This window comes from Micropterus salmoides, unplaced genomic scaffold (assembly GCF_014851395.1).
Source record: "Micropterus salmoides isolate LMB-PRFRI ecotype aquatic unplaced genomic scaffold, ASM1485139v1 Ms_hic_scaffold_6, whole genome shotgun sequence".
NCBI lineage: Eukaryota > Metazoa > Chordata > Actinopteri > Centrarchiformes > Centrarchidae > Micropterus > Micropterus salmoides.
This window is the reverse complement of record NW_024044348.1, coordinates 33,520,722-33,544,397: the sequence shown is the minus strand read 5'-3', so window position 1 is coordinate 33,544,397 and position 23,676 is coordinate 33,520,722. Positions and strand designations below refer to the sequence as shown.

Genomic DNA, 23,676 nt, shown 5'->3' with positions numbered 1-23,676 from the left:
AAAGTACAGTACTATAAAACCAAAGTTCCTTCTTGACCTTGGAAATAGTAATTTAAATTCATTTGCTAAATCAAACCCAAATCAAGGTCCACTTACTAGCTTTTTCCAAAAAGTTAGTTAGTGGACCTTGATTTGGGATTGTTTTGTTCCAACAGTATAGTAAATTTTTAAGTCAATAGAGCAGAACTGGGTTGCATTCTGCCAGGGCCTCCCCCTGGCTGGTGAGCATTTTTGAATGCCTGGCAGCGTAGGGTCAAGCCTTTTATAGGGAGAGTGTCTCCAGCCTCCGTGACACGGACATGCTTTGTTCCAGCTAATCCTGGCTGTCAGAACAGGAGCTTCTGATGAGGACACAGTTCCCAATGTGAGACACTCACTCATGCTACAAAGAGAACAAGGTTATGCAAGTAACCCAAGTTGGCTCACCTCATTAAAAATGTCTTCTGTATAGTTCACCAGTACATCAACAAAATAGCTATCAGTTTGCACTTTACCTCAATTTTTCCGTTTTTTGGACAAGTGAAACTTGTAACACTACATATGCTGCATCGGTTTCCCACGACTCTGCACTTTTCTTTACACATTAAATCAGTTGTGTACAAATAAAGAACAACTATTTGGTTAATCTTCCTTTTTTTTTTTTTTTTCTAACCAGATTACTGTTCAGATGATAAAAAATGAAAATTATAAATGTATTATAATACATGTTTATTCTTTGGATTGCAGCATAGAATTACATAAAACAATTAAATTAATCAAAACCCAAACTTGTGCTCAGATTTGTCTTTTTATAAGTCTTAATATGCGCATATATACACATACATACATAGAACAACCACTCCAAAGGTGCACTCACACATACAAATGACACATCAAGACAAACTCGCTCCACAGAATCAATGGTAGCAACAAACAGAACTGATGATTACTTAAGATGATGTAGTAATACTGTCGAGGCCACATTAAATCTATGTTGGATTATTAAGCATTTCCTTCAGTTGATTGTGTGAAAGGTTACAGGGACTGGAGGGGCTTTTTTTTGCAGGAGTAATATGGTAAAACTCACTGACTTAGCAAGCACCAAGCCCTCTCCTTGAGATCCTATTAGCTTTCTAATATTACACAGCTCAGTTAAATATGGCTGCTGGTAGCTAGGAAATTTTAATGCAACATACCAACTGCCTTTAAAATGCACCAAGAGGAGCAGCTGTATCTGAAGTTTCCTGGAAAGCAGATCCAGATAGTAGCAATGTTCAGCCAAGAACTGCAAATAACAGAAAGATTATTAAATAAAAGGCTGTGCACCTGCAACAAGGCTGCATTGCATCACCTGACGGCCTCATATTGCTTGTTTGTGTGGTATTTATTCTAATATTTGTGAACACACAGAACGAGAACTGGATACAGTCAGTTCAGTAGTGAAGCAAGTCTTCAGCTGAAAGGCCTCAGGGAAGAAGTTGGCAGAACACTGGACAGGCGAGGAAGAGGTAGTAAAAAAGGTGAACACTCACTACCAAAGGCAGGAAAATATGTTTTAGTGCCTGGCAAATACGAAAATCAAGCTAACCACTTTTCTGCAGGTTAAATGTTTCAGACAGAACACAACTTCAGACCTCTGGCTGACGTCATGAAGCCAGGTAGGCAGAAGCCGTCAGGCATGCCGCTGTCGGGCAGTGGTGGGTTGTAGACTCACTGATTTTGGTGATTTTCTGGTGCAGCTGTAGTTGTGTAGGTTGTATATAAAATTCCCTGTGTGGAAGTCAGGACTTTTCTGACTAAGGTGTGACAGCAGCCACCAGGGGGCACCACAATGACCCTCCCTCCTCTGAGGCAGTAATACAGAAGGTGAAATCAGTGAAAGTCTTATTCCAAAATCCCTTTGATGTCTTTAAAACCTGACCGCATCTTCAACCAAATGACCTACTACTAAACAGTGTTTATACTCTGTTCTAAAAAAGGAACATCTTCATGTCATTTTAATTGATAAAACAGAACGGGTTTTTATGGTTTTGGAATGACAGTGTTTGTAGTACGGCATGTTTAGTGAAGAGAGCTGGGATCGTTCCTGGCTCCAGGTTTAAGGCCACATTAAGGCAGGGGACATGTTGCTCCAGACCAGTGATCCCATAGTTAACAGAGAAGTACAGGAAATGCGACAAAACTATTGGGCCAACTCTGAGCAAAAAAACATTAGCACTTAAGACGAACAAACAAAACTAAAAGAAACATTCTGAGGGGCTGAAGACTCTTACAGATCCATTCGCAGTCTGAATATGCTTGGACACAAATCAATAAAAATAGAACTGAATGTGGTTCTTATGGTTGACTCAGTCACATAAATAACACTTCTGGCTTTGCTCCAACCTCCCCAGAGATTGAAGCAAAGCAGAGATGAGAGACCACTGAAATAAAGTTACAACAGTAGTCCATTCTGAGAAAAACAGCTATGCTAGTTTTCTCTGAAACTGGGCTTGTGTTGCTCTGTGGATCACGTGCCCATGAGCTGCGTGTTTTTCTATCTAATGTCAAACTTCATCTGTAAAAGTAATGGACTGATGTTGCTGCAAACTGTGTGGAGCATTACTAGAGGAGGATGTGCGCTCGAAGAAAAGAGAAAGTCGCTTATTACCACTGTGTTTGAGCTTAGCTCTGCTGACATGTGGAGGAATAGAGCTTAAGAGTATTGCTCCTAAAACTCAAAAGACTGAATTCAGATCAGATTTCAGTATAATTTGAAGAACAACAGTTAACTTGAGAACACTGAATCCACAAAAAAAAGAAAAAAAGAAATCTGGTTGTATTTTCTTCATATACACATATTCCAGAAATGAACTCTTCCATCCCATCTGGAGACTTCTGTGCAAATAAATTGAAGCGTTGATATGAAAACAGCGTGTGTGGAAGATACATGGTCACATGATTTATGAGGCACAATAACATAAAAGGGAAGCCTGAAGTGATCTCAAACCCCTCTAACAGTGCCCCGAGCAAAGACTCGGATGGGAAAGAACACCAGCCACAGAGTGGAACTTTACATTTATAAAGAGAGCAGGGAAGGAGAAGTTTCGCTGCTCTCAGCTGAACCACTGAGCATAATAAGTAAAGCGGCAGCTGGTGGTCATTTCCCATCCCGGCAAGAACTCATGGACACGAGTGAATCAAAGCCAGGTCCACCCAACATTCACACACGCTACACACGGAGAAAAACACGCGAGAAAACGTTACCCCCTTTCTTCATTACCACATAACTGTTATAAACCACAATATTACAACAACCAACCAACCCAACAAGAGTCCAACCTACGGACCACTTCACAACTTGCCAACCAATAACATACCAGACAGCCAGCTATAGTAACTAACCAACCAACCAATAAGAGGACTCCAGGGTCCTGGGATTTCAGGCCAGATAATAAATACACAGACAATGACTCGACTATGGTGATATATTGTCTCCTCGTCTCATACTTTAATGCAACTCCAACATCATTAGTTTCCTCACACAAAAAAATAAAAAAATAAAAAAAAAATAAAATCTATGTAGGAGTGATTTTTCACCCATTAAAATATTCCTACCTTTACTCCCACATCCTCAAGGCTCACATGACAAAGTGCCCCATTATTAGGAATTGTACGGCTTCAATTAAAATATATACCGGCCAGTGAACCAAAGCGCTGACTTTAGTTCAAGTGACTCCGTCTGGGATTAAAAAACAAAACTATTGAATTCCAATCTAGTATACAGTAAGAGATAGAGTGTTAGATAAATCAATTGATCCATTTACAGGTAAATTTACAACGCTAATAGCAGCAATTTTCAAGGAATCATTTGTGCAATATTCATTCAAATAAAAAGGCTTTATCAATTTTCATGCGATAAATGCATGTGTACAAGCATTTAAATATAAATAGTAAATTCACGCCTCTTGAGGGAAGACGCACGATAAAAATGAATGGAAAAACACATTGTATCCATAAAGATGATAGTGTTTGGACATACTGAGCGCGTTTACATGCACATAGTATTCCAGATAATGTATTCATATGTATGCATCGTCAAATCATCTTGTGACAAATCTGTATAGATTCCTTAGTATGCGTGGCTAAACTGAATGTCACCACAGAAACAGCTCACAGGCTGCAAAACCTGCCTCAGCGGACAACATGCCAACCAGCATATTTAGGTTTTTCCATCATCAGGACATGAACTCTGCCTAGCCGTTACTGAAGTCTACCGAGTCGTGATGAAATGGTACCTTTCCCATCATCAGATCAACCTATCAGCACATGCCTATTGCTCACTTGGTGAGACAGCAATTGTTCAAAGTCAGGACGACTCAAATCAAACATGTAACTCTGACCGTAGTATGGTTTGTTAAAGGGGTACTTCCTGCCAGACAGGAAACATGCAAGAGATTAAAAAAAAGAAAAAAAAAGAAAAAGTGATAAAAATCAAAGTAGAGATATCCTGACTCTTAGTTCATAGTATGAGTCAAGCCCACGCAGACTGGACTCTGCTCTGACAACCGAGCTGTTACCAGCGAAAGGAGCACAGAGTTAACTGCTTTTATGAAATTAACTTTTTACTTGTATTTTTTGGGGGATTAAAATGTTGATTTATCTTCACTCACACTTCTCAGCAGCGAGCTGCTGTATTTCCGGCCTCCACTGTTGTTCTGCAGCTCTGCAGGACTACTCCATATTTATACAAAGCAGGAGTCTGCTTGGAGCAAAAGAAAGTGAAGAAGTTATACTACCTGGTAAGTTCAGAAAATATTTGTCTGTTACTTGATTCCAGCTATTGTTGTACATTACTATGAAATAAGTTAGCATAGCATAGCCCTGATGGAACCAAACTCCATTCGGAAAACATGCATTTTAAAAGTTGTAAGCGGTCATCATGCTTGTTAGAGACACAACACAGCATGACTTAATATTTTTAACAAATTGGCATCATAATGTAGTTATTTCAGCATCAGTTTGATCCATTTATTTGTGCGTGAAACCGGCATTATAAATTTGTAGTCTCCCTGTAGTAACCCTGATGACATCATTAGCCTTATTTTCTTCTGAGCTACAGAAGGCATTATACAGCTATTTTCACAGAGTAGAACTTCCTATGACGAGTAAACTGAATTTCATGTGTAAATTTGGTGGAGTACCCCTTTAACTTGTGAAAAGGAATTATGGGGAGCACACGTCTATTCTGTCTACATTCGTCATGAACTGATCAGATACATACTGTATGAAACAGTGCTGCGGTGTGCTGCCAATGCTTTCCCATAAATTCCTACACAAAGAATAAGGTCAGTGTTAAATGTTAAAGTCCCTCTGGAATGTGATGTTCAATAAAAAATTTATTTTAAAAAGTCTGCCATATCATCTTGTATTTTCTTCAAAAGACATGCCAACAACACTTTCCCAAAACGTACAGCTTGTTCTCCCAGTTGTGTCAGTCTTTTGAAATAAGATAAGAACTAGATCATTTTAAATTTCAAATACATAAAAGCAAATCGATTCTCTTCCCGAGCGCCCAGCAGAACTTCTGCATGCCCATCTCACTTTTATTTTCCTCATGTACACATGCCTATTCTCTCTGACATCAAGACAAAACACTGCTCCGAACACAGAGCAAATCTGCTTCAAGAACAGACCTCTAGATGGCTCACTCAGATGGAGAATATCCAGTACTCTAGTTTAAGCTCAACAACAATAATTTTCGCATAACTAGCTGGTTCATGGAAATCTGTTCACACTCGTCTACCTCCCGGTCTCCCTGCACCATGACCACAGACACGTCCTGCGCACGTACAGATGCTTCTTCTCCAACGTCTCCAGTGCAAAATTGACTTTTAAAGCCTCCCAGTACGAGCAACTTCCAACTCCCATAGTGGCTTTGTCCAACAAGGACACAACCTTTCTTGCTTTACACATATAATCTTGAACATCAGCACGACTACAATAACATGAACTTATTTGTTCACACAGGGCAACGCTGTACAACATTTACAAACACACACACATACACACAGCCCCTCTGCAGTCCCTGAGATCACCTCACACTTAGCACAAGGCATTCTCTTAAACACAGCTAACAGAAATTAAATACACAGAAAACCAAATGCAAACCAAGCCATGGTGAAGGCACATTCTGGGAGGATCTATCTTCAAACGAAAGGGAGTCCAGGAAGAAGAGTTGAATCTCAGACAATGAGTCAAACAGTGTCACTCTGCAGATTAGACCTAGAGAGTTCAGAGGAGTGGCAGCTGGAGCATGGGATTCTGGGACACAGAGTCTAAGGACTACAAGGTAGAGACATCATATCCAGGGATGCAAACACATCAAAAGGTGCTGCAAAAGCCTGCTGTCAGTGAATGGCAGGCTGGTTTGAGCTTCATGTCAGTCTGACCCAAAAAATGTCATGTCATTCACATAATGAACACGAAGCACACCTAGAGGGAGAATAAAAATCTCCAAAGAAACACTAAAAGACAATTTCTCCCTTAGACAGTGTTGTCCGCTTTACACACAAATGTGGTTAGAAATCAGAAGGGCCAAACAGTATATTCTGATCTTTTCTAGTTGCTATGACTAAGAATAATGTTTCATTATGAAGGATGAATAAAAGAAAAAACAGAAGCAGCGAATAAAAGATGGTTTTTCATTCTAAAATGCCCTCCCCTCACCCAAATTAACATCTTATCAAGTTTAAAAATATATCCACAGTTGTGAAGCGGATCAAAAAAGTGACTCCTGGTGAAAATGTAGATAGTTTGCATCCCTGTATATCAGCCCCAGAAAGCACGCGCCCCCCCCCCCCCCCCCCCCATTCATTCATTTTGCATCGTCTTCCCACTTGATAAATAGTCCTTCCATGGACTTCTATGACTCTTAATTCTATTTCCATCCATTTCCTGTGAATGGATGTAGTGAATTTAGTTTCAAACTAAAGGAGGGTAGGCAGTGTGTCAGTTCTGCTGTGTGAGCCTGTTGCATAGCTGGGAGGAGGAGAAGAAGAGAGGAGGAGGGCTGTAGGGGAGTTCTCTCCCGTCCAGCTCCTAGTTATCCTGTCTCAACTGCTCCAAGACTTGCGGTTCTCCCCCCGGCGGGCAATGATGGCTTCTCCTCGCAGAACGGGGACGTGGACAGCAGAGACGGACTCTCCCATGCGCCGACTGGTCCGATTGCGGCAGGACACGCGGTCTGGGCGAACCAGTACCCCGTAACCCGGTTTACAGTGGAAATACCGGTGATCTCCGACTGAACCGTCATTTTTACCTGTAGGGAGAAAATAAAGAAGGTCATCACCAGTTGGAAGTCATTCAGTTCAATACTGTGGTCAGCTCCACCAATCGAAGGCAGTATTTTAACAGGGGAGCCAATCATGGCTCAGCTGGGCTGGTCATTCAAAATTTATTTGTGACTGTTACAAAAGTACTATTTGTAGTAGTACTACTGTATGTAGTATAGTATGTTTTTTTTCTTACATGACCAGTTGCTGCAAAAACCTGATGCTTAAAGAAGTAGTTTCTCGTGTGTGATTTATGTGAACCGATCCTTTAAATTGTGTACTTACCTACAGGGGTGTCCAGCTCCACCCCTACCCACACTCCCTCAGCAAACTGCGTCATTCCCACGTAGCGCACTGTCCCGGCCTTATTGCTTCCTACAGTAACATACGCCCCTTCTGTCAGCCAATCAGGCAGTACGTTGTCATGGCTACCCTCTTCATCGTCCACAAAGATCTCCAGCCTCTCCAAGCCTTCGCCTCCTCCTGAGTTGAAGGAGTTTTCCGCAGTGACGTTGTGGTGATTGGCTGAGCTGTGGGAAGCAGGTGGAGCCACGACGGCCATCTTGGCGCCACACTGAGAAGGAGAAGTCACAATATCGTTCCTGTCAGCACCCTGCTGCTGGGGGTTTGTGGGCAACGCAGTCTCAGCAGCCAGGAGGGAGGAAGACGAGGAGGAGGGTTGAAGAACGTCAGACAGGGTAACTGTAGAAACACTATTGGAGAAGTAGCCGCTTGATGACTGGCTGAGGGGGCTGAGGGGGGTGATGTCATGCGGGTCATGCACAGGAAGAGGAGGGACTTCTGGGAACTCGGCCCGTCTGTCTTTGGTTGGGGGCCGCAGAATTGCAGTCTACAGGAAACCAACGGTTGCCACAGGAACAGAGGGACAGACGACAACATGCAGACAACAAGGCAAAACAACAAAACAATCAGCACTAATTACCAACGTCCCAAAAATGTTACAATCACTCTCTGGACCAATCAGATCCAATAAAGTCTAGGGTCTGTTATGTCTAGCACAAATACATTTTGCATAATCTGCTAATGTTTTCTTTTTTTGACATTTGCAGCCACATCCTGAAATTCAGGCTCAGACTCTGCTGCTTTGATTGTGATCATATCTTTAAGTCTTCGTAGTCAACAGTGATGGGGGAGCAGTACTAAATAGCTGGACTGATCCTTTAACGTGATAGCAGTAGACAACAGATTCTGTGTGTGTGACTCCAGATGGAAACTGGGGTCAGTGTTGTACCACCTGAATATGATTTCCCGTAAGGCTGATAAAAACTGCAGCAGTTATCCACGAACATTATTTGATCAAATGACAACAAAAACTGAATATTAAAGATTTTTGCAATGTTTTGTCATGAAACGAAACCAATATTAGTCAAATCACGTTTTCCATAAAACAGCATATGAGCTCAGAAAAGTGACGACAAAAAAAAAAGCAGTCAGCTTCTCTAGGGAAGGTGGACAGGGCCACAATCTCACCGTCTCAGCCTTGCCTCGGTTGTCGTCCCCTCCTGATGTCACGATGCGAGGAACATGCTGCCGAGTTAAAACAAGGTCATGACAAGGAAACAAGAAACTTTACTTCTTGAACCAGTCTAACATAATTTATTAGTAATTATATACTTGACATTTTTTATCTTAATTCCTTCTGCACTGAGCTCTGCTACACTGTCTCCACTGACCTGCTGGTTGTGTGGCGAAGGTCTCAGCTCCTTCTTGTCGTCTCGCGCTGGAAACAGAGACTTGAGCAGTTTGGGCATCTGCGGAACGAGCGCCTTAACTGAAAGATAAGAGGCAGCAAGTCCTGAACGACCTGGGGGAGGGGTTGGGGAGGTGAGAGAGGAGGAGGAAGAGGCAGAAGAGAGAAAGGAAGCAAGGAGAGAAGAGCAGATGTGGGAGGTACAGGAGGCATGGAAAGATTAAGACAGGAAGTTGAACGCGAGTCCAGGAAATGGCAAAAACCCAAACACAGTGATAGACTGACAGAAGAAGCCATCAGCCGGCTATCAGACACACTCACACACAGACGGCTGATTTAGCTTTTACAATGTGATTAAAATAAACATTCTGATCACTGGACAGAAAACGATTAATTCTTTTCATTTTGTGAACGGAATTAATCTCTAGGCATGTCACAGAAACGTGGATTCTGACATGGGCAAGAAATCACTATGAGACAGAGACATATGCAGATTGATCAGACCAGGTGAACTGACAAGAAATGAGAATGAGGAGAGAGTTCACACTGGGTTAGAGAAGGCAGGTGACACCAAAAGGAGCAGGTAAGAAGTGAGATGTCACACATCACTTCTGCCGGGAAGGAAGGACGCAGAGTAGAGACCCAGTGTTTCACAATGTAAACAATTACACATGGGATTGTGTAGAAACATCAACATCACTCAGAAGGAGAAGAGATGAAAGGGAAGGGGAAACAAGGCAAGGCGGACAGAGTCTCACAACTAAGCTCAAAGCATTATTGAGATCAGCATTTAGTAGAAATGGATAAGCCCGTTTGGAAAGAAGAAGAGAGGAGGATGAAAATAACAGGTAAAAGTTGGGAGCATGGAGGAAAAGTGACATGGAATTTAAAGGAAGAGAAGAGAGGATAAACAGAGGGGTGAAAGGCAAGAGGTTTACCTTGCTCTGGGTCCTGGTTCTGTGGGGGCGTCATGCCAAAGGGAGTTGGGGATGAAGAAGGGGAGGTGGAGTAAGTGGATGGGGAAGAGGCGGGCCGGGGGAGGGTGCGGTGAAACTGAGACGGCATGAAGATATCCTGCTGACTCTCCCATCGACCCTGGGCAACAGACAGGCAGAAAGATGACACGCCGTTGGTTTGCAAATCATGAAATGTGGCATCAGAGGTGACATCAGCATGTGATACCAGATGTCACTGCTGCATATGAACAGATCCATACATGACATTTGCTACTTTAAACACTATGTGGAAGGTAGGTCTTGTTAGTTATTAAGGGAATAATAATGGCCACTGGATCCACAATTAATCACAAAATATTTGAACTCATAATTTTTCAACATGCAGAGACAAGAAGCAAAAGGTGTGCGTTACTTTATCTTCCAGCAGGGAGGTTGTGGACAGGTCCTGTCTACTTCCAGACAGCTGAGGATGAATGTACAAAGAGAGAGTATATTGTCAGAAATCATATTATATTGTAATGTATAGTGTTGTCTTGCAGTAATATTCGCATTATATCCGTGTTTTACCCTGTTGACAGAAGGCGAACTTAGACTCCGTCTGCTGCTCTTCCCTCTGCTAGTCAGTTGCTCCTTCACTGCCACCTCCTAAAACAAACATTGGACTTTTCAGCATACTAGAAAGTACAGGACTGTTAATTGAAAAAAGAAAAACAAATCACGACTTTAATAAATGTTATGTGTGACTGCATGCCTGCCCATCAATCAAAGGATCTAATTTCTATTTCTCTACCAGTTTCTCCATCTACCTGTCTGAGTCTATCCAGAGTCAGGATGTTCTCCAGACTGAGGACACTGCGGAGGTATTTTTCAATTGCAGCCTCCTCATCGGCTGACTGGTTGTTGTGTGCGCTGGTAGCGAGCCGGGCCAGCATCTCCCTGTCCTCTGAACCAGGAGCGTCCTGATGGGATCATGAAAGATGTGCGTTCAGTAATCCACCCTGCAGAGGTGTTCTGCATAAAAACACTAAAATGGCCGATACATTTCCCTGGCCTTACCCCGGGGATGTTGGAGACCACCTCGAAGGTGACCCCACAGCCAGGTATGGTGCTGCGGGTGGACATCCTTCTGAGAAAGTTGTGGGCAAAGCCCTGACGGCCCGGGTTAACGTTGACACAGATCCTCTTTCTCAGGACCAGCTGCATGTCGGCAGGATGGCTGAGCTGAACCACCACCCGAATAGTCAGGTATACCCGCTGCTCCGGCCACGCTCCCCCACGACTTAGTTGGGGACACTCATGGACTGTAGAGTCCCATGATGCCTCTGCTTTCACCTGCACAAACAATTGGTTAACTTAACGGTTCCCCGAATGGACTCCTCTTACAAATACCTCATGCAGGTCCATCCTCACCTCTCCATCGTAGTGTTTGACGATCTGTAGGTCAAAGAAGTCGTCCTCATCCTCTCCACTCAGGGTGGCATCCCAGCCTCCAGCCTCAGGAACCTCAAACTGGTCTTGAGAGCTGAGGTCATCAGCTGGGAAAACCAACAGAAAACATTATCAGCCTGTGAGCAGAAAAGCATGTGAGCAAGCATATGTTATTTAGCAAAGAACGGACGTACGTTTGAGGTTCAGGAAGACGACAGGAATATGGGTCTCCATGCCTGGCAGAGGAACCCTGTTAACAAACATGCAATACACACTGTGATCGTCTGAGCCTTACAGAAGTTAAGTTGAGGCACTCAAGGCTGCTTGATTATGGCAAAAATCCTAATCATGATAATTTAGGTCAATACTGAGAACACGATTATTTAAAATGATCACTCACTGACTTTGGAAACTTTGTGCATTTCTTGTATTTAGAAAAACTTCTCAGTGGCTTAGGGCTTTTAGGGAGGTGTGAAAGCACATCGCTGTAAAAGAAAGGGTTGCAGTGGATTTAAGTGAAGTTCTCCTTTATTAATCCTCACTGGAAAATGTGTTCTCTGCATTTAACCCATCCTAAAATAGGTGACTCACAACCCAAGATTACTACAATTTTATTTACATGGCGCAAATTCATTACAAAGGTTATCTCATTGTGCTTTTCATTAAAGTTGGTCTAGACTCAAGTCTTTATAACATCATTTCCAACATAAGACAGCACTTGCCGACAGAGGCATGTTTTTCTTTTAAGATTTTAAATAAATCAAATCTGAGAGACACACACCCCCCCACACACACCCCCATGTGCCCTACCATTCAGCAGGCGCTCCAGGAATGCCACTACCAGCAGAGGGCACCATGACAGCGTTTCTCTCCTCTGTCAGAGTCAAGCGCCACTCCAGCAGCTGGGCCTCCCTCTCCATGTCATCCTCTGTCTTTTCTGTGTACACAGTGCTCACAACATTAAACACTTCCTACAGTAACAACCACCAAAATTTACATATCCTACTACTGAAGGCGCCTACAACCCTGAGAGTTACAGGAACAGAGTGACTGTGTAAGCATGTTTTTATGAACATCTGTATGCTATTGTGTGCGTGTTTGTTGTTCATTACCTGCTTTACTGACCAGGCTCTGAAGGTGCTGGTCGAGGTATTCCTGTCTCTTGGTGAGAGCAGCTAACCACTGCCTCCGCAAACGTTCCAGGTCCCTTTCCTATTCAACAAATGAGTCAGTTAATCATCTTTGGCTTCACTTCACCTGTAAGTCAATTAAAGATTAACTGAAACAGGCAAACTGACTGTAGACAGAGTTGTATTAAACTGGTCTACCTGATAACTGTCCATCTCATCTCCTTCCTGGTTCGCAGTGGTGTTTCTGATCTCCACACAACCCACTGACACTGCAAGCAGTATTTCTGCTATCAGAGGCATGGTGCCCGAGTCCTGAACAGAACGCACTTCCACCTGGATTCGCCTCGATTGACCCTGTAGATGAGGAGGGAGAGGAGACGCAGACATTTAGAAGACAAGACATACATTTAAAAATATTTCGAAGTTGGCTTTTCAGATGATGTTTGCTAATTCTACCTGCTGTGACCAGTGGCCTGTACTACGAAGCAAGTTCCACATACCCTGGCTATGTTTTTGTTATCTGGCTTCACTAACCCTTACAATCGCAATCAGGATAAGCGGTCACACGAAGCTAGTTATCAACTCGGTAAATCAACCCAGGATTTTCCAATCCAGCCTTGTGCGTGTTCACATAGGGGCGGTGTTTGCAGCATATAACCAATCACAAACATGGACAAGTCTACTGGCAGCAGAGCGGCATTAAAGAGGTCATATTATTCTCATTTTCAGGTTCAAAATTTTATTTAAAAAGTTTGTACCAGAATAGGTTTACATGGTTTCAAAAACACCATATTTTTGTCATACTGCACATTGCTGCAGCTCCTCTTTTCACCCTGTGTGTTGAACACTTCGCCGGTAAACACGGCTTCGGTTCAGCTGTATATCTTCCCCTTACCAGCTTAGCAACATGGAGCAAGAGTTTCAGACTGGTGAGTTATTAATTTGTAACAAATGTATCTTTCATCTATAAAAAGTTTTAACTGAGCTCTGTCTCTACATCACAGTAACAACTTTATGTCCATTGACTGCCTGGAGGGTAGCTAGTGTTTGGAAGGGAGAGGACCGGTGTGTGCTGCAGCTCAGTGTGTTTTTCCACCGGTGTTTTTGTGGGCGAGTCGGACTAGCTGCTAGTCATGCATTTTGCTGTGTCGTCACAGGGATCAAAGGGAAATGGCTGGACTACAAACGAGCTGTTTTCAGGCAGTTCAGAGCAGAGTTTTCTGTGGGAGATGGGAGCTCCCTTTGGGCTGGACCTGTTACCTATTACAAAAAAGGGATATAACTCAACAAAAGAGAGGGAAGAAGCCAAAAAGCATAATATGACCTCTTTAAAACAAAGACCACCTATAATATTAGACAAATACAACAAAAGAAACACACCTGCAGCTGCCAAATGCATGAAGACAGAAAATCAGCGACAGTGTGTTAACAGGCGTGTGTTCTTACAGCGTGTATGACAATTTTAGCTGTATTCTGTCAGCTGCAGCGGCTGTGTGTCTGCATCTGGACATTAAATTTAAGTAAAGTATAAGTAAACATATTTATATATAAATATAATGAGTAAGTTGTTGTTCCAACTCACTTAAAAAGAGCTTTCAAGATCATTTATTTACCACACTCAAAAGTTTCCAAACATTGTTCTAAATTAAATTAGCAATGAAAAATCCATTCATGCCATAAAAAGTGCTCAAATAGTGGTTGAAAGACTGAAGACTCAGCCACATTACCTGCACCCAAATAGCAAAAGGTGGGGCGGTCCATGACCCGCCTCTATAATAGAAGAAACAAATTCGACCTGAAGTTATAATAAACAAATTCATATTAACACTAGAACTACCAGAATTATATAACTACCAGAATGGCCATAGCAGTCATTCTGACCGCTCATACATTATTTACATACAATTTCAACAATGAATATAAAACCTCAGAATGAATGGATCTGTAATGTTAGGATAGGTAATAATAAACATGAGACACGATACAATAACTTCATTAATATGCATTTCATTGCATGGTAAAAATCAGGGTTGGGAGGGTTACTTTAAAAAGGTAATCTGGTAAAATTACTACTCGTTAAAAAAATGTAATAATTAACGTAATCCAAATACCAGAAAATAAAAGTAATGTAACCTGATTACATGTAGTTACTTTTGGATTACTTCAATACCAAAAATGCAAATAAAGACAAGAGAGTATAAAAGATGAGCTGTCTGCTCAGTGTATTTTTAGAGAAACATACAATTATAAAATCTCCCATTCCCATGAAATCAAAATCGATGTTTAGGCCTAAATGTTTCTATGCCTTGCTCTAGGCTCATACGTCATATGGCAGGATCTAGCCCATCAATAACAAAAAATGTAGTTTTGTAAGTATTCTTGAAGACACTTTAGAGTGTGTAATTTCCTGGAAAACAATTTTAAAATGTTGATGAATACAGCATCATCCTGCACTGGGGGGCCTGTATTAATTTAGTGTCCAATGAAAAGCTTTCTTTAATTTTAAGATGCTGCTGAAAAATTGTGTTTCTGGGACCGGGCACCACTGATTACTGTACGAAAGCACACCTTTATTCACTGATTTTGCTGAAAGTGGATCATATTTGATGGAAAATATTATTTGGTTTTCTCTCTGATGTTCCCGCTGCTCTGCCTCAACTCTGTGGTTTATTAAGTTCCCTAATAGACAGATAGCTTTACTTGTTGCTGGAGCAAGTCAGTTAAGTTAACTGCTGCAAACTAGCTGCCATTATCTAATTAGCTCAGTTAGCCTGCAACCACCGGTCAAATTAGCTTACTCTGGCCGTACTCGAATCTTGGAGCACCAGAGTGTGTGTTTCGGTTTGCACCTTTATTCAAGTGCACTCAGCAGCCTCCAAGTGAACACGACATGAACAGGACCGAACACAGCCTCATGAGTTGACTCAGCCCCGGGGTGACAAGAGCCAAACCGGCAAGAAAACCACTTTTGTACTGTATTCCCAGTGGTCAGACTGGCCTCCATCGGTCTTGGAGGCTGTTCTCGGTTCCCGCTGCAGTGTTCACTCACTGGGAGCCGCCATCAGTCCACACAAAGTCTGCATGAAGGGGTGGGGGCTTAACCACATTCAACTACTGGCTACACGACAATCAATATCTGCGATAAATCACTCACTAACTGTGTGTTTTTACAGGAAACATGTAAATAGCAAAGAGCACTCCACTTTATGTTTAACGTAAACTCTGCGCTTAAAGTAATCCCTATGTGTAATCCCCATTTTTACAAAATGTACCTGTAATCTGATAAGGTCTTTATTTTCTGTACTGTAATGGAATACAGTTACTTTATTTTTGTATCCTGATTACAAAACGCCATTACATGTAATCCGTTACTCCCCAACCCTGGTAAAAAACCTTTATGGACACATATGACAGTCAATCTGACAGTCACAGGAAAAGAATATGAAAATTTGCTGAACTGCAAGAAAACAAACAAACAAACAAAGATTTTGGGCGGCAAACACCACGCATCAATTTCACTGACACATGAATCGTGAACCCCCTATCGTAGGACAGAAAACCGAGGGTTAACCCTGAAGTTTCCTCGCTGACCTCGAATCCTGCTTCGATGTTTCATGCCCCAGGTTGGCTATGGTTGTGTTGTGTGCTTTTCCCTACCTGCCGAAGCTGAAAGATTCCCCCGGTGCGCACATCTCTAGCAGGAACCACTTCCACTGGGACAAAGTCTCCGTTCTCGTTTATCTCAAGTATTTGAATCCACAGCTCCAGGCGACGTGTTACCTCACTCCACCTACAAAAACCAACATTATCGGCACTTCTGGGCAACAGCAGTGCATTGGTCTTTCATAGGTTACTGGAAAGCTAATCTTGCAAGGAAGACTAAGAGTCAGAGGTGACTGTGTGTGTCTACCTGTCTCGTAGTGTGCGTGTCTTGGCCTGGATGATGCTGAGGTCCCACAGGGCGGGGTTTCTCCCTGCATCGGACTGTCGGTGTCCGTATACTTCGATGGCAACTGCCCCTTCAGTCAGGTATTCTATGAAATCCTCTGTTACTGACACTGCCAGCTCCTACAGGACCAAAGAGAGATCAGTCTCATACCAACAACTTATAACAGACATCTCACATGCCATCTTTTATATAAATATTTGATTTCCTAGGTCTCAGTTTAACACAATAACAATTAAACCCATCCAAATCTGGACATGTCGTCCACCTCCTCCTTCCCAGGCTTCACCTTGCAGCTGTCAAACACCACCATGCAGTGTGGGTCCTTGGTACTGGGCGACGAGGACGATGGGTCTACTTCAGGAGCTACGATGATGGGCTGAGGCTGGTCCCAGAATGCATACTGACAGAAAACGAAGTTGGACAGGTACTGGGGAAGACCAGTGGCCTGCAGGATCTTAATCTGTAGAGGATTCACATGTTTTACACTCCAAATTACCTTACATTTGAATCAACTCTTCTCTAAAAACATTATAACCTGCATGAAGGGAGGGTTTACTGCACGACTGTTGTGTTGCACTGCATTATTTTTAACTAGGTGTACTTAATAAACTGGCAACTAAGTATATACTGAAAATTAAAGTGAATCAAACACACTTTGTGCTCCCAGAACTATATGTTTATGCTCCTGGAATTACTTTAAACTACTGACTGAAGCGGGTCTGACTTCTCTCTGATGATCTGTCGGTCTTACCATGCAGACCAGCTTGCGATCCTGGACTTCAGGGTCTTGGTTGTTGTCGGCTTCATCTCCTCCAGCCATGCTGTCCTCTAATCCCCCTCCAACCCTCACCACCTCCACATGAAGACGCCCTGCCACCTAACCAAAGGGAGGAGAAGGAGAACATCAAAATTATTATTATTATATATTACTATTTCACTGAAATGAGATTACTATAAAAATGTAAAATCTCCATTTAAGCAGTTGCTGACATTTAGAAACCACAACAGCAACTACATTAATGTCTAATGACTCTAATGAAAGCTCAGATGCATTTTTGATCCATCTGTTAAGGGTACAAAGAGATTGAGTTTAAGGAAAAGAGATGTATGAATTGAACTGTTAACCAACAAGTCTGTGACTACCTACCTCCCCCTTCTGGTTGATGATGGGAACAGCATACTGCAGCTTTACGTCGTAGAAGAGACAGGAAAGGAAGACATTGGCAACGCCGATGAGACTGTGGTTTTCCTGTTCGTCAAAGAACGGGTCTGCTCGGCGGAAGTATGAACGCATCACCTGAATAAGGACAAAAAGGACACCATGGATTACAACACAGGGCAATTTTACTGAAATGCAAGTTTAAGCATGTTGGTCTCAACAGTGCGCATTAATTATGATTCCATAAGCTGACCAAAAGGTACGTCCTCATTTCGCATTACATAATTAAAATAGTCGTTTACTGTATTGGAGCTTGTTTTCTTGTACAGCTTACTGACGGCGTTGCCCTAGTGACCGGGCAGGTGTGTTGGTAAGACTTCACCCTGTAAATTCACTAAAACACACACAAAAAACTCACAGGGTTATCATGGTGATGGATGTGGTAGTCCTGCCACTCCTGGTACAGCTCTCTCATGTCAACCAGACGGTTCTCCATCTTCTCAAGACTCCAGATCTGCTTCCCTCGACACCTACGTCGAACCTGAATTGCTGGTTCACTGAGCACTGCATCTCTCTATACACACACACACGGATATATTTAGATAATTGGCTGTGCTAAAAAACAGAAGACAGGAAAGTGTCTACGTGTTTGTGTGTGTCAGACCTTGCGGTTAGCGTTGAGGTTGTCCGATGGGATCTGCAGAGTGACTCTGTACTCGGTGTGTCGTTCCAACTCGTCTGCGATGAAACAGGCTTCTTGTACCAGGAGGTTTGCCCTCACTATCTGTTCCCTCAACCGCCGCAGACTCCTCACCAACACCACCTCCCTGAAGGAGGGGAGGACGTGGAAGAGGGGAGAGGAGGAGGTGTTTACTTTGCATTGCAAAATGGACATACACTAGTAAAGTAAATAAAAAGTCTCTAATCCAGCGTGTATTTATATTCTTGCTACACACACAGAGACTCTTACCTGTCCTCACTCCACTGCCTCAGTCTGCTCTGAGCGCTGGTGGAATGACTCATCCCTCCCATACTGAGTCTTTCCAGGCTGCGGTAGTGAGACTGCTGTCCCGGACCTTGCTGGCCGGATACCGGCCCTCCAGATGGGCCCGTGGACAGACGGTCTGGGTTTAGCTTCTTGCGGAGCTGCTGGAGTTCCTGCTCGTACATTTGTCTCTGTCGCTCCAGAGCAGAGCGCTTCTCCTCTTCGTGCTGCCTCTCCAGAGACTGGAGGACTGCTTGCATGGGGTCTGACAGGACAAAACATAGGAGTCAGAAAACACAGACAGGAGACTAAACTAACTGATGTTCTGCTACGCAGAATATAGATATCTAATTTTCTTAATGTCTCCTTACCGTTATTGCCCAGAGCCTTCATCATGACCTCTGTCTGGGCAAACTCATAGGAGAAGCTGACTTCACTGGACACTTCGCTGGCTGTGTCCCCATCTGCATCCAGCTGCTCACTGCTGCCACTGTTCTTCATCACACCACCCTCACCCTCCTCATCTTCAGCTCCCCGAGAACGCCGCTTAGGCAGATTGATTCTGCAGGCAAGTTGTCCAGTTAATTGACTGTAATCTTTGCTATTGTTAGGTTAATTTGCTGTGACCCAATTGTCAGCGATTAGGTAGATTGGTAATAGGTGCTATATCTTTAATAATTCCTGCGGGGAACTAATACAGAACATATTGATAGGATGTAATAAAAAATGTGCCGAACAGAGAAGAACAGAATAAACTATGTATATAAAGCATTGCCAACTTATGTAACATGACAAAATTATTTATGGAAATACTGTGTCTTATTTTATATAAAAAAGTATGAAAAACATTGGAACATTACAAATCGCACCTACCTAAAGAAGTGGTTGTTTCCCCAGAAGATTCGGTCGCCATGGTGAAGCTGCAGAGCACTGCTTACTGGAGAACCATTAACACATGTCCTATAAGACCAGACAGCAGGGACATTAGGATTTACTGTTAAAGACAGATGTAACGTTTACTCTATTAGTAAAATAACCCTGGCACTGTAGCTGCCTTACTCTCTTGCTTTCCCACTACACTCAGATGCATGTTCTCATCACTCTGCCTGGACTTTGGGTCTGTGGTGTTCCTTACCGGGCATTGCGGTAGGGGGTGAGGATTACGGCGGCATCTGCCGTAATGTCGATGACACAGTGCTCTGCCTGAATACCCATCCCGCACAGCTGGATGTCCTGAGAGTCTGCTGAGCCCACCTTTGTGTGTTCCTGAGGTACGATATTTCAAGATATCACTACGTGTTATCAATCAGACAAATAAATACATGTGACCGAGTCATGTCTAGTGGAGAAAAAAAGGCTACACACAGGTCTGTAAAGGGTATCCATTTTTGTTAATAATGCAATAACAATTGACATGAACTGTTCTGATCTAACCCATCAAATGCCAACTTGATTATTTTTCTTATTTATCATATTTGGTAAAACTAATTTCTTTTCACACCCACTGTCAGTCAGATGGCAACTGACTCCTACTCAACCAGTCAGTTATGAAAATTAAACAGGTTTTATAATCCAAATATTGTGGATGTTTAAAGATTTTCCCTGACAGCTTAGTTGTGATGTGATGTTTAAAGGGCAGATGGATTCGAAATGATGTCAAACACAGATGATACACTCAATATTAGTGATAATATTGTTTGGTATTCGGTGTAAATAGGGAGAGTAAATAAAATGGCTTTAAGAAAAGCATGATGAGGGAAGTGTGTGCGTGTGTTTACCTTCAGGTAGTAAACCAGCAGTTCATTGAGGGCAGGATCAGCATTGAGGTTGACAAGAAAACTCTTATCATCTCCAACTTTAATCCCTGAAGACTGGAGAGAAATACCCAGACTCTCTAACTGCTTCTGACGCTCCTACAAAACACACAGAGACAAAGATCATATTTACACAGTGTGTAATCCAACATCTAAAATTCTTTCTTGGGAGTTTTACCACATGTGGAAAATCAAACACTGGAGTAATTTTGTACAACCCCTCAACATGTTTGGTTTAATTACTGTATATATGAATAACTTGCACAACTCTTGTGTGTCTTACCTGTGCTATCTCCTCAGTTTTGCGAAGCTTCTCCTCCCAGGTGATGGTCATCTCTTGAATCAACTTTTCAGACTCTTCCAGACGGTCTTTAAGCTCTGGAGCCTTCAAAGACTGGAGAAAGAAACCCAGCAGATGAAATTATGGGGAAGCAGAGATTTCTAAATGCTGATTTTGAACATTTCGAAGATATCTCACCTCTGCCTGAGTCAGTTGTACTCGTAGTTTCTCTACTTCCTCTCTGAGCTCCCTGATGATGCGAGCGTTGGGGTCTTCGTTAACAACAGCATGGTTAACAATGTTCTTTGCACGGTCTGCATAGCGCAGCGTCGACAGAGTCTCCTCATAGTTATCTGCAGCTGGACTTACAGTTGCAACCATTGCTGTGCGACTGTTGCCGCCCAGACAGTCCTGGGGGAAGGCAAATATGCAAAAAAATACAGGGAGAAGGAGGGAGAAAGGGGAGAAAGATGAAAACAGCAGTGCTCTTCTTGATACTGATTAGTCAAACAAAGGGAAATGTATTTTCCTGTCTACGGTGGACAGTTGTGTTCACCACGTATGTACCTTCAGCAGCCATGTAAGAACAGAGTCTCTGTAAGGAACAAACTTGGTCTTGTTCTTGGCTGTTCCCTGTTCAGCTAGCGCCGAGATCACAAGGCCCAGTGTAGTGAGAGACCTGACAAACACACAAAAACACTACGGTCAAGCACTTTCTATTTCATATCATTTCATGTATCTGTCCAAGGGTTGGTTTCACTATGTCCCTGCCCCTTTAGTGTGAGCATGTCTCTCTATGTGTGGTGGGATGCTTTAACATCAAGCTTGTTTGAAGGGTTTTATCAGACAAATTCACTAAGTATTATACTATGCTTCAGGTGAAAGTAAAGTTGCAGCAGTGTGGCTGCGGGTAAATGGTGTACAAAGTACGGTGGCACCAAATTCACAAGAATCTAAACTTACATCGGTGAGTGGGAAGGACAGAAAATGAGTCCCAAGAGTGATATGACAATCAGTGGTTAGAATAAAACAGTGACACTGCCAGGGGAAAATATCTGCTAAACAATTTAGTGTTTAGACTTGAATAAAGAGCCTGATTGGGAAAACACCCAATCATGGGTTGTGTGTGTGTGTGTGTGTTGAACTGCTTTTGCTTACTTGTTGATGTTGCTTCCTTCCTTGAGTCGTTCTCCTGCGGCTCCAGTCTTTGCTGCTCGCTCACTTCCAGCCAAGTCTACCAGACTCAAACGACTTACCTTCTCCCCACTCGTCTACAGAGAAAAAGTTAGACAGAAGGAACGTCTGATTATCATCTCATTCTCTTCAGTACATTCATCCATTAAACTGTAATGCATGTTCTTTATTTATTCACTATATTGGCCCACTACTATGAATTAGCAAAACGTTGCCTCCTAGGTTTTACAGATGATGGTCAGATTTTTATCCAAACTAGACAGCTTTCCATTCACCTCGGGAAAATTCTTCATTAAAAGGTGAGCTTGGCCTAGACGAAGTTCCTTTCAATACTGGCCACAGCTGGCTGTATCAAACATTAGGTAATCTTATCCAAAACAAGGTGTTTGGCTTTATGGTAAACCTCCCTTCATAAATTTGCGTTTGCTTGGCTTGTTCAAAAGGACCTTCTCTATGCTTTCTCTGATTCTACCAAACAGATGACTACAAAATGCTCTGTTAGACTTTTTCTCATCTTTCAGTCTCTTGTTGACAGGTTCCTTCTGTTTATTCTCAAGCGCTGTGGATATCACATCGCCAGCTGTACTGCGACACATCAACCCCTGGCCGAGTGTGACAGGTCTTTGGCTGACAAGGCTGAATGTTAACACCAGATCTTCACCTGCCGCACAGCAACAGCCTGACATCAGCAGAAGCAGTCCTCTGTCTGTGTCCATGGTGGACACAGACAGAGGACTAACATCAGTATCACTGCTTTTTGTTTTAATGTCTAGCTTTTTATGACAGTTTAATGATAACAGCAAGAACTCTGTAACCAATGAAACTCTTCCAGTTAGCTGGACACAAATACACACACCTCATTCTCTAACACACAGAAACCTATTATATTGTCTTTTAAAATCTCAAATTCTGCAAGTGGCACTGTGTGATGGAAAGAAGAGTAGTGTGTGTACGTTACTGTAAAATATGTAAGAGTGTGTGTGTGTAAGGGGGCCTCCATTGTATTGTGACAACAAAGGCAGGCTCGTCTTGAGAAAAGGATAAGTTCGATCTTCAATGTCTTAAAAAAAGACTTTTATCACACATTTCACATCACATTAAGATTTCAGCAAGAACAAACCCAAAGCCTGAATTTTGAAAAGACCGGGTCATGAGACTTAGCCTACTGATAAAGATCAACCTCAACTGCACCGATGGAGATCAGCCTCAGAACAGCACAGCTTCAAATCCCTCAGAGGAAAGCTAATTATTAAACAAACAAGAGATTTCTATCTGGAACACTAAGCAAATAAGATCCCAAAATAAACTAAAGCCTTTTTTTAAAAATTTATAAATAGGGCCTGAAACTGTGGATACATGCCGGAGAGCCAGATACAAGGGAGAAAGAGCTGGTGACTGAACACCAGTACAAGCTAACGTAATTCAATCATTTCTATTGCAATGACCAATGATTGGATTCTGATTCACAGGAGTGGTGCCAGATTGGAAATAAATACCAGTAAACCAACCGTTTCTTTTTTAGTATGCATGTGTGAGTCTCTGCATGTGTATTAACTGTGTCTAGTATGTAGACACTATTTGGTCCTATTCAATTCTTTACTTCTTTATCTATCTGGCTGATGAAGTAGTTAAAAAACAGCCACGGTGGCTTTTTTTTTTTTTCTTCAATAACCAGGAGAGTCAGTAACTAGATCAGCAGGCAGGACATACAGCTTGCCATTTTGGAACTATGCATTAAGCATGACTATGTAAGTTCCCCAAGCAGGAGTGGATTTAGC

The 23,676-nt window shown here is 42.5% G+C and overlaps 1 protein-coding gene across 3 annotated transcripts in view; it reads right to left on the bottom strand.

Annotated features, from left to right (window-relative positions):
- Window positions 1–6,816: 6,816 nt before the first annotated feature.
- kif13ba (kinesin family member 13Ba) overlaps window positions 6,817–23,676 on the bottom strand; it is a 41,557-nt gene continuing 24,697 nt past the window's right edge. For 2 of the 3 annotated variants that reach the window (XM_038702166.1, XM_038702165.1), the window contains exons 10-39: window positions 21,863–21,975; window positions 21,272–21,383; window positions 20,903–21,115; window positions 20,708–20,818; window positions 20,389–20,523; window positions 19,746–19,876; window positions 19,484–19,570; window positions 18,982–19,172; window positions 18,596–18,875; window positions 18,290–18,452; window positions 18,044–18,199; window positions 17,614–17,763; window positions 17,218–17,343; window positions 16,753–16,926; window positions 16,428–16,585; window positions 16,175–16,307; window positions 12,716–12,871; window positions 12,500–12,599; window positions 12,198–12,324; window positions 11,582–11,637; window positions 11,370–11,494; window positions 11,016–11,291; window positions 10,766–10,918; window positions 10,527–10,604; window positions 10,372–10,422; window positions 9,942–10,098; window positions 8,987–9,117; window positions 8,784–8,840; window positions 7,578–8,142; window positions 6,817–7,279 (exon numbers count right to left, since the gene is read on the bottom strand). In XM_038702166.1, coding sequence (XP_038558094.1) covers window positions 7,074–7,279; window positions 7,578–8,142; window positions 8,784–8,840; window positions 8,987–9,117; window positions 9,942–10,098; window positions 10,372–10,422; window positions 10,527–10,604; window positions 10,766–10,918; window positions 11,016–11,291; window positions 11,370–11,494; window positions 11,582–11,637; window positions 12,198–12,324; window positions 12,500–12,599; window positions 12,716–12,871; window positions 16,175–16,307; window positions 16,428–16,585; window positions 16,753–16,926; window positions 17,218–17,343; window positions 17,614–17,763; window positions 18,044–18,199; window positions 18,290–18,452; window positions 18,596–18,875; window positions 18,982–19,172; window positions 19,484–19,570; window positions 19,746–19,876; window positions 20,389–20,523; window positions 20,708–20,818; window positions 20,903–21,115; window positions 21,272–21,383; window positions 21,863–21,975 — 4,671 coding nt within the window. In that variant the 3' untranslated portion in view covers window positions 6,817–7,073. The remainder of the gene's footprint in view (window positions 7,280–7,577; window positions 8,143–8,783; window positions 8,841–8,986; window positions 9,118–9,941; window positions 10,099–10,371; window positions 10,423–10,526; window positions 10,605–10,765; window positions 10,919–11,015; window positions 11,292–11,369; window positions 11,495–11,581; window positions 11,638–12,197; window positions 12,325–12,499; window positions 12,600–12,715; window positions 12,872–16,174; window positions 16,308–16,427; window positions 16,586–16,752; window positions 16,927–17,217; window positions 17,344–17,613; window positions 17,764–18,043; window positions 18,200–18,289; window positions 18,453–18,595; window positions 18,876–18,981; window positions 19,173–19,483; window positions 19,571–19,745; window positions 19,877–20,388; window positions 20,524–20,707; window positions 20,819–20,902; window positions 21,116–21,271; window positions 21,384–21,862; window positions 21,976–23,676) is intronic. The other variant, XM_038702167.1, reaches the window with a different exon arrangement.